At 51.7% G+C, this 9,989-nt stretch overlaps 1 protein-coding gene across 1 annotated transcript in view; it reads left to right on the top strand.

Annotated features, from left to right (window-relative positions):
* The first annotated feature begins 6,030 nt into the window (after nt 1-6,030).
* The window catches only part of ABHD12 (abhydrolase domain containing 12), a 39,424-nt gene continuing 35,465 nt past the window's right edge, over nt 6,031-9,989 (top strand). Inside the window, exon 1 of the mRNA XM_027901706.1 lies at nt 6,031-6,244. Coding sequence (XP_027757507.1) covers nt 6,078-6,244 — 167 coding nt within the window. The 5' untranslated portion in view covers nt 6,031-6,077. The remainder of the gene's footprint in view (nt 6,245-9,989) is intronic.

The raw sequence follows: 9,989 nt of genomic DNA, 5'->3' as shown, positions 1-9,989 counted from the left end.
GCAGCGCCCCGCTCCCATTGGGCCAGCCGCGCCGGCCTGCCTAGCAACAGCCTCCGCCGCCGCCGCGAGCCGCTGACGCAGGGCGGCCGAATTTTCTCATTGGCCACACGGAGTGTGGGCGCCGGGCACGCCCCCGGAGGCGGAGCGGGGCGGGGCGGGGCCGAGCGCGCGAGCGGGTCTTCCGGGGCAGCCGCGCCCGCCGCGCCAGGACGCGGGTTGGGCTGGGCTGGGCTGGGCTGGGCTGGGCTGGGCTGGGCTGGGCTGGGCTGGGCTGGGCTCGGCTCGGCTCGGCTCGGCTCGCTGGGGGACACAGAGAGATCCAAGCCCTGCGGGAGTGACTGCAGCAGCAGATCCCCACGGGACGCTGTCAGCGCTCGGCCACGGCGGGGAGACGTCGGGCTGCCGCCCGGGGCTCCCAGATCCCCGCTGCGTGCAGGTGGTCCCCGCAGAGCGGGGTTAAAAGGGACCAGGGCTCCTCCTCCTGCCGCGTCCTGCTCGGCTCTCCATCGCTCGGGGAGGAGGAAGCCCAACATCCTGAGCTGGTTCCAGGGCTGCAACCCACCTTTGTGTGCTTGTTGGCACTCCGATGAATAGTTCTGGGGAGGCTGCCGGGGGATATAATGGGGTCAGTGAAGCTGGTGGATGGATGGGTGGATCCAAGGATGGGTGGAAATGTGTGTGTGTAAGCACTGCGAGGCCCAGCACAGCCAGAGCTTTGCCCCTGCTGACAATGGAGAAGGCTGTTCCTGGGACATGGGTCCCAGGACACTTCCCTACTCCCATGGGGCAGCTTGAACAGCTCATTGGCAGGTGGTCCTGCATCCTTACAGTAGGAGGATGGCCTCCAGCAGCCTGCACATATTTCCCTCAAGGTGATGTTCAACGTGGGGAAAAGCAAGCAGCTGGTAGCAAGCTGTTCTTCAGTTCATGGACATGAACTGAGCAGGACCTGCTTGCAAAGGGCCACCTCATTAGGGGTAATGATGTCTAGAGGGTCTAAGGTCAGTCCTTATTGTCCTTAAAGTGGCTGCTGGCCTGTTGCAAGTGGTGTAAGAGCTCCCATTCACTTTAGCCGAGCAAGTGGTAAGGATCTCATGGAATGTGGCACATCCGTGGGGAGAGAAGTGGGGGACTGGGCAATGTCAGTGGTGCTTCAGCAGGAGCAGTCTCTTCAGTCATCAGGTGAACAAACTTGGCATGGCAGGTGGGGAAAAAAAGGGGCAAGGGGCTGTGATGGTTCCAGGGTGTGGGATCCTCAGCTCAGAGTGGGCAATGTGAGGGTTTATGCACTAGGGGCTTGCATCTCCTTCTGTGAGAGTGCTCAGCTGCTGTCCTCTCTCACTGCCTGGGTAGTGCAAGCTGGGGACTTCAGCACCCCTCCTTCCTCATAGACTGCTGGGGAAAATGGGCTTCCCACTGGAGCTGCTGCTAGCTCATGGTGTCTACTGGGAGGTGTTTCAGGCTGCAGCATCCACTGTGGCACACGGTGGCCACCAAGGTTTCCTCCAAAAAGAAGGCACTGGAGAAGACCTCAGGATGTTCTTGCTGCATCGGATGCAGGCAGGGTGAACAGGTGGCATTGGCAGGGGACAGTGGGAGGGGCCCCTGAGCATCATGAAATGCTTCAGGGCAAGGGGGGCATTGGATGGACCCTGGGGCTTCAGGGGTTAAGCCCCTGGGGCTAAGGGGGCAAGTGGAAACACCCTTTGGGGAGCATCATGGGCAGCAGTGCTACTAGATGGCTCAGTGGGTTAGGGGCTTTTTTGGGTTCAAATGGTTGGGAGGCAATGGGCAGGGACTCAGAGCAGCAGAGAGCTATTGGAAGCTCCAGGTGGATAGCAGCCCCACTTTGTGGGGAGTTTCCAGGGGTTAGGGAAACAGTGATGGAAAAAGGGGAGGGGGGGGGGTGCAAGGCAAAGGGACGCCAGTGGGGGGCAGGACTGTCCCATGCCAAGCCCCTGCGTCCACGGGTCCCGAGGGGCTTGTGCCGCAAGTGCCTCATCACGCTGAACTAAAGCATGGAGACGGCTTCTACCTCCTCATGGAGCCGGCCCCTTCTGGGCACATCCCGGAGTGGGTGCTTGGCGGATCGTGTTCCCCAGCCCAGGTACTGAAGAGCTTCCTGGAAGCCTCTCTTTGTCTCTACATTTCTGACTGTTGCACTGCACCCTTACTTACTCTCCCTCCACACCTCTGCTTGCTCCACATCTCCCAGTCCGAGCTCTCCTCCTCCTAGGGGAGCCACTGGCCCCTGACCTTCCCAACAGCTCCTTCCTCGGCCCCTGACCTTCCCTGCTGCACACCTGCCATGTGCCCCTGCCTGCCCACAGCACATGCTGCCTCTCCTCTGCAGGGACTTAAACCTGAAAAACATTCTCCTGGACAGTGAGGATGACGTGAAGGTCTCCAGATTTTCCAGAAGGGCGGTCCTGCAGGATGTCAGTGGAGAGTCCCTTGGGACCTCTACACATCCGAAGCTGCCCACCAAGGCAGTGCTGAGCCAGACCTTCTGCCAATCCTATGGTTATGCCTGTCCTGAGATGCTGCAGGAGAAGCCCTGTGACCTCTTCCTGGAAAACACATGGAGTGCTGGAGTCATCCTCTGCGCCCTGCTCCAGCACTACATATGTTGAGATGCCACCAACCGGCGGCACGTCCTGCACCAGACCCAGAAGTCTCCTGTCTTCCCTCAAAGGTAGCCCTTACCCCACACTGGGGCAAGGGGTAAGGGGGCTGGGAGCAGCCAGGGTGAGAGGCATTGGAGAGGCATTGGGGAGCATTGAGGGCATTGGGAGGAGGAGAGCAAAGGATGGAGGTCAGGGGAATGGGCTTTTGGGGGGCATTTAGGAAGCATTAAGGGAGAGCTAGGGCCACGGAGAGCTTTGAGGGCCATGGGGAGGGTGTCAGAGGGCATTGGGAGATTGTCAGGGAAGAGCTGGAGGGCACTGCAGGAGTTGTGGGGGCATTAGAGGAACTAAGGGGGATTGCGGTCAGCTGGGGCACCAGGGGCCAGGGACATCGGGGTGAGGGTGTGTAGGGGTGTCCCAGATGGTGGGTTTTCCCCAGGCCCCACCTTGCTCCCTGTGTCCTCCCCCACCATCACCTCTCAGCTGCTGAGCTGCTCCAGATCCACTGGGTCTCTTGGTTCCTGATCCCAGAGCACCTGCCCTTGGGCACCTAGGCTGCCAAGCACCCATTTGCAGTTTTGAGGCCCTGTCAACTTCAGGAGGCTGCTAATAAAAGCTTTGAACCTTCTCTCAGCTCCTGTTGTCCTGGCGACGCTCCCACAGAAAGCCTCTGCAAGAAACCTCCCCAAATCCATGGTGGCATCACCCTCCAACCCCCAAAGCAGCCTTCCCATCTGGGGACATCTCTCCATTCAAAGCCTCTCTGTGACTGCAGGAGCTGCCAGGCCCCAGGAATCTGGAGGTTCCTCACAGGACTACACTGACATTCCCAAGCAGTCCCATATAGCCTTTGCAGAGCCTGCTTTTGGAGTGACCACCACTGATGACCTGTTGTTACCAGGCAAAGCTCCTAACAAATCCCAAATTGCAGATTTCAGTCTTCCCAATGAGATGTAGAAAATGAAAGAAAATCAGAGGGACAAGGACACTCTGCTGTTCAAAGCATGCAACGGTACAACAAGTTCTTCCAAAAGCCTGGCTGAAAATTTTAGCAACTGTGATCTGGTCAAGAGAAAATCTCTAAAATAACCCAAATGTTAGAAAAAGCTTCTAGAAACAGGACAAAGCACATATCAGCTCATTACACATTACTTTCTGCTAGCTATCCATAACTGTTGCAATAGTTGAGGCTGATATTTTAACAATTGCCTCCTCTTTTTTGGTCTAGTGCCTTGTTTTTGCTCCTGGGATTAATTAATTAATGTATTTCTCTGGAATCTCGGTGTTTCATCAGGTACAGGATCACTCAGCAACAAGTCAGGGGAAATGGGTGCAAGACAGCTGAGATCACTTGTCCGAAGAGCCATTTTCCAGAAATTGCTTCACTATTTCGCTTCACAGAAACACAGAAGGTATCCCCCCAACAAGGGGCCAACTCAGCAGCAGCAGTGGCAGTAGGAGACAGAACACATGAGCATGGCTGCTTTCTGCAGAGCACTGCTGTCCTATCTCTAACCCCAAAAGTAGAGATAGCTCAGTCACCAGCTAGTGCTGATACTGGAAGGGATGTTTTATTTTTATTTTCCATGACTGATTTTGAGTGAATTTTTACAAGGATGAATACTGCTAGGACAAGGGTGAATGGCTTTAAACTGAAAGAGGACAGGTTTAGATGTTAGGATGCAATTCTTTACTATGAGGGTGGCAAGGCACTGCCACAGGTTGCCCAGGGCAGCTGTGGATGCCCCATCCCTGGAAGTGTTCAAGGCCAGACTGGATGGTGCTTTGAGTAACCTGGTCTTGTGGAAGGTGACCCTGCTCACAGCAGCAGGGTTGGAACTGAATGATCTTTAAAGGTCTCTTGCAACCCCAGCCATTCCATGATTCTACAAGTGCAGGATCCTCATGTTGTCCATGAAAATTGGATTTGTTACCCGGTGTGCAACAAGCCAATAATTATGCACTCGAGAGAGACATTGATTATTTATTTCAGAATTGTGAAAGCCTGGGTACTTGGTGGTATTCCACAAATCAAGCACACCAACTATGAAAACTTTTCACTACTTACACATTTGGGCAAACAAAGGAAGCGTTCAATGGCTACAAGTTACATAGTTCTGTTAATAATTTGTATTCAATCTTCTATTGGTTAATGATTCTCTTGCTTCTCACGCTGATTAGTCTGCATGCTCAGTCTTTCTCTTCTTTTGGGTCGGTGGGTTTCTTGGGTTAGTGGTCTCCAAGTCGGTGGTCATGCTCTCCCCTGACGGAATTACCTTTTACCCAGTTGGAGATGATTTCAGCGCAATTGCTGAGTTGGCCTTATTAGTTTCTTCCTTATCTTGGGAGTTTTAGCAGGTATCTTGATGGCTTATAAATTCTGTGTCCATTATCAGTGGGCATCCTTTTCCCAAAGCTTTGTTAACCTCCTCTTAGGTCTGAGGTTGTTGAAGCATGTCAAGCGCTAAACTTTAATAAGGCAATTAATTTGTTTTTCTAACACCTTAGAACGTGTTTGTTAGCTGCCTATCTGTTTCATGGATTAAATCTTTCTTGCTGATTAGCCTTGAAAGTATACAAATATCAAACATCAAAGAACATCCTTTCTTAACGAAATTTTTTCATATTCCACATTTTGCAACACCCACACTGACAGGGGAGCTCTGTAAGTTCCTTGCCTTGCCTGTTTGTCTCTGCAGGCAGATAAGGACACGCTTTCCAAAGTGGTGTGATACCCCTCCCCTTCCACTCCGGAAGCTACAGAGTAAATGGGAGTTGGAAATCGCACCTGCAAGTTTGACACCGCTGCCTTCCGCTTCACGGAAAGTTTTGGAAGGCAAAACAGTGTAAGGCGATGATCTCTGACAGTTCAGGGACCAAGGCTGTGATTATCTGTGCCATCACGGAGCTTCGTTCCTGTTCCCACTGACGACCCTAACAACGGGGGCTACGGCTCGCTCTGCCTCTCCGGGCATCCTTGTGTCAGCAGTGCCGTTTCTCCGTGTCCAGGTGTGTACTGCCGCTTGACCCCGAGCCCCGGGCAGGGTCTCACAGCCCCTCCAGGCCCCTGCGGGCCAGCTGTGGGGCACCTCGCACCGGCGGACGCAAGCTCCCGGTGCAGGCACCGCCGCCCCGCCCCGAGCGGCCTCAGGGGCCGCGGGGCCCCGCCCCGGCCGACAGCGAAATGGCGGCCAGTGCTTTTGCCCTCAGTAGAGATGGCGCCGCGGTCGCTCCGCGGTGCGGGCAGGCGAGCCCGCGCCGGAGGCGGGGATTGGCGGGGCCGCCCGTGGGGCGTGGCTCGGGGCGCGGCCGGAGGCGGGGATTGGCGGGGCCGCCGGCGGGGCGGGGCGCGGGGCGTGGCCGCAGGGCCAGGCTGGGCGCGCGGCGGTGTGCGCGGCCCCGCTCCGCTGCCGCCGTCTCCGCCGCGCCGGCTGTCGCCCCCGCCCCGGCATGAGGAAACGCAACGAGTCGGTCACGGTGGAGCATGAGCGCGCTGCCGCCGCCGCCGCCGCTGCTGCTGGTGCTGTGCCCGGGCCCCTCGACAAGGGCTGCAGCCTAAGGCACAGCCTGCGCCTGCCTGCCGCCGCCGCCGAGGGCATGAAGCGACCGCTGGGCAGGTAAGCGCCGCCGCGGTCCCTCCGCCGGGCTTTGTTATCCCCGCGTCACCGTCTGCCCGCTGCCCGCGGGCGCACCGGCAACCTGCCGGGGAGCGGGGCCGTGTTTCACGAAGAGAGGGGAAGGGCTACTGCCCCCCGCCCCTCCGACCGAGGAGCCCTGCCCGGCGGACAGGTACATGGGCGATCAGGTGTCCCCCACCTCGGTCCGCCCTCCTTGGTTGTCGTGTGCCAGGTGAGCAGGTGTCGGCCCCCCGATGCTTTCCAGTTTTCGGTGCAAAGAACTGATCGGAGAGAGGGGCGGCAGCGGGACCTGCGGACCCAGTCCTGGCCAGCAAAGGATGGAAAGGGTTTGGTATTCTTACCTGAGCGCTGCTTCATCGGGCCCCCTTCGGTACAGGCAGGCATTTTTCGTGAAAAAATGGCTAGCACTGAAATCCTCTCCATCAGAGAGCGTACGTGGAACAGCAGGGCCCTGCAGGTAGGATGTCCGTGGTTTTGGAAGAAGCTGGTGGCTGTCAAAGTGATCTCTTTCCTATGAACAAATCAGATTTAGAGGTCAGTAGGAAAAGCTTACATGGGAGACTCCGTTGAGAAGAGTGGCTTTTTACTAGCTGTGTTAACGTTTTAAACGTTTTGTACGTGTTTATACTGGGAAAATTTTTGTGCACCTCTCTAAAAATTTTGTAACAATAGAAGGTGCTTATCACCTGGAGCCTTCATCATGAAAGATTTTGGGGAATTGCAATACACCATGAAGATGGACTTATAGTTGCAGAGGGCTCGTGAAGAAAAGACACAACCTTTTACTTTCACCTGCAATATAATTGTATGTGAATGTAGAAAATACAGGGAGGTGCTGAAGACAAGTATAGTGCTGTTCTTTGTATTTTGAAAGTATGAAGAATATAATGATCAAAATAGCTGTGTGGTTTGGGTAGCTGGAGCCAAATTACTGTGCTTTAGCAATACAGCGGCCTGATTTAAAAAAAAAAAACGCACTTATAGGGCTGGATTTCTAGAAAATAAGGCATTGTGGATATTTTTCTTTTAAATTTTCTGATAATTTTTCTGTTCTCACAGACAAAATTAACACTTGAAAAGAACTCTTTCCTGTTTGTGACATGGATATTTGTGGTGTTCAAAGTCAGAAGCTTTAAAATGTGATTTCGTTTATTGGGTGATAGCTATTCAATTTTATGCCCTGGAGGTAAGCCTTTGGGATGCTGTCAGTGCTCTGTTCATGTTAAGACAAGCTTTTGGTAATTGAAAATGGTGCTGTGTTGATCTCAGTTTTCATGACTGTGCAGTGGATCAGACTGTGTCAGTGTTCTCTGCTTTTATAACATTTAAAAATTCAGCATATCTATTCCATGTGTCCAAATGGGTGATTTCTAGACCAGTGGCAATCAAATGATGGCTTGCTAACTTCTTCAGCGCTGTGAATGGCTTTCAAATACTTTTTACTCAAGGGGAAATGCTCTGTCGGTAATGAGCGTTGAGCAAGCCCTAAGAGAACATAGTGCAGGCTGTCAGCTTGGTCTAACGGGCAGGTGCTTTGTGGGTACCAGACATAGCACAGCTGAATTGTGAAGGCCAAGCTTAAAGCAGGGAAAGTGCATCCTCCTGTCTGTGAAAAAGTGTCTTGTATTTGCTTCTCCATTTAGACATTTGAAAGTGGTCGACAGGCAAGTTCTCCTAATTTTTCTCCACATTCAGCCTTTGATGCCTGTTTCAGAAATTCCTGAAGTCCTTACATGGTTTGGTGTTTTTGTGTGTGTGTGTGGTTTTTTTTTTTCTTTTCTTTTTTTTTTTTTTTTTTTTTTTTTTTTTTTTTTTTTTTTTTTTTTTTTTTTTTTTTTTTTTTTTTCTTTTCTTTTTTTTTTTTTTAATTCTTTCTGGGTCAGGTACTATATTCCACACAGAAGTGTTTCTCAAACTTGTGACATTGTAGAAAAACCTTTTTTTGTTTGAAACTTGCTTCTCCTTTTGCTTTTCCACATCTTTCTTTCATGCTGGCCTGTGTTGTCTGCCTTTCTTTCTGACTTTCGGTGGCCTTCTTTGACTTCCTCACCTTGTGAGCCTTCAGATAGTGGTTTGCAGGCAAGGTGTCTATGTCTGCCCATACCTTCCAGTTGTTTTCTACAGGATGATAAATGCACTGCTGGACTGTGAATCTGACCATGTAGGAAGGGGAGGTCCAGGCAGAAGAAGGTATGATGCCCAGAGAAAAGGTTCTTGTCCAGAACAACCACCCTGAGTCAGGTCAGACAGCTTTCTAGCTCTGTATCCCACCTTTGGCAGCAGACTGCAGCGAGTGTTTAAGGAAGAACATGAGGAGAGTACGAATACAATGGGACCTACCTTGAGGGCTACCCTGGCTGTGGTCACTTATGTGGCTAACAAGTTGCTATATGACCATCTAGCTCCTTGTATTTTAATATGCAAAGTCATGCTGTTATTGCAGCATTCCTTATACCGCTGGATGTAAAAGTAGTGTTTGATTGTTGTTGCTTTCAGTGTGTTACATCGGTTTTACTCCCCAGCTTGCAGGAGCTGTAAGGAGGTGAAAACTCTGCTGTGAGGGTGGTGGGATGGTGGAGGTGGCATAATATCTGAAACTGGGGATTTGTACAACAGCAGACTATTCTTAGCAGCATGCTCCTTGGTGAAATAGTTAAAATCAACACTTCTGGTGGCTGCGAATTCTGTGCTAAAGGGGAATTGGGGCTATCTGCATTTCATACTGCTGTTCTTTAGTCTCTACAGACTTGGGGAAACAGCATATATGTTTGGCCTCAGCATGTGTGTTTCCATCTTTTATTTGTAAGTGATACAAACCATTGGTTAGAAAAGCAAACCAACCCCCAGTAGCGTGGACTGGCTGTGTAGTTCTGCAGCCAAGGGCTGGTCATGTGGCAGATCCCCTGAGCTGGGAGCACAGGGGGCTGCAGAGGCAGCTGTGTCTGTAACTGCAGCAGTGACCAGGGCTGTGGAGCAGCAGCAGAGCTAGCATCTGCACTTTCCCAGTATGGCTCTTCCTGTTCACATCCAGCTCCTCGACAAAGGCCGAATAGCACCATAACTGTAAACATAACTGATGTTTATAGAATACACTGTTGGTTTACCACCAGCAGCAGCTCATTCTTGCAGCAGTATTTTTGAATTTTACCAGTGCTGTGTTTGCCCCTCAGTTTCAGTTCAGCCGTACCATCACAATGTGCTCATTCATCCAGGAGCTGAAACTCATTCTGAAGAGGTGGCTGTGCGTTGTGACTGGCAACGACTCTGTAACAGAAAGTCTGTGCGCGTGCGCTTCTAAGTGTAACAGAGATGGATATCTGATAAATAACATTTATGTGGCTTTGGCTAGTGCATACTGTAGTCAGTGTGGCTTTTCTTAAGTGGTTTACAAAAAGAAAGGAAAAAATTTAAGTATTTCCATTTTTCTTCCATAGATAGCAGTAAAATCTAATTTGATGGTTACCTGAGCGCTTTACCAGTAGCTCCTTTAAAAGTCTGTGAATTATATATTTTTTTAAAGGAGCTGTTCTATCTGAAATTTTTAAATGCAACAATGCAGTACTAAAGAAGCACTAGGCAGTGCCTACTGTTCCTGCTGTGTGTGTTTTATGTGGATGGCATTCCTCTAATATCTTTGTTATGAGGCATTTTCCAGGTGACAGTGTTTAAGTGCTAGATGGTTATTAAGGTAGCATTGTGTTTTGGGTACTTGCTGTGACTCATT

Source organism: Empidonax traillii, unplaced genomic scaffold (assembly GCF_003031625.1).
Source record: "Empidonax traillii isolate 1590-97213 ecotype Southwest subspecies unplaced genomic scaffold, ASM303162v1 scaffold808:size486820, whole genome shotgun sequence".
NCBI lineage: Eukaryota > Metazoa > Chordata > Aves > Passeriformes > Tyrannidae > Empidonax > Empidonax traillii.
Note: the sequence above shows the minus strand (reverse complement) of the source record. Positions and strands in the feature narration are given on the sequence as shown.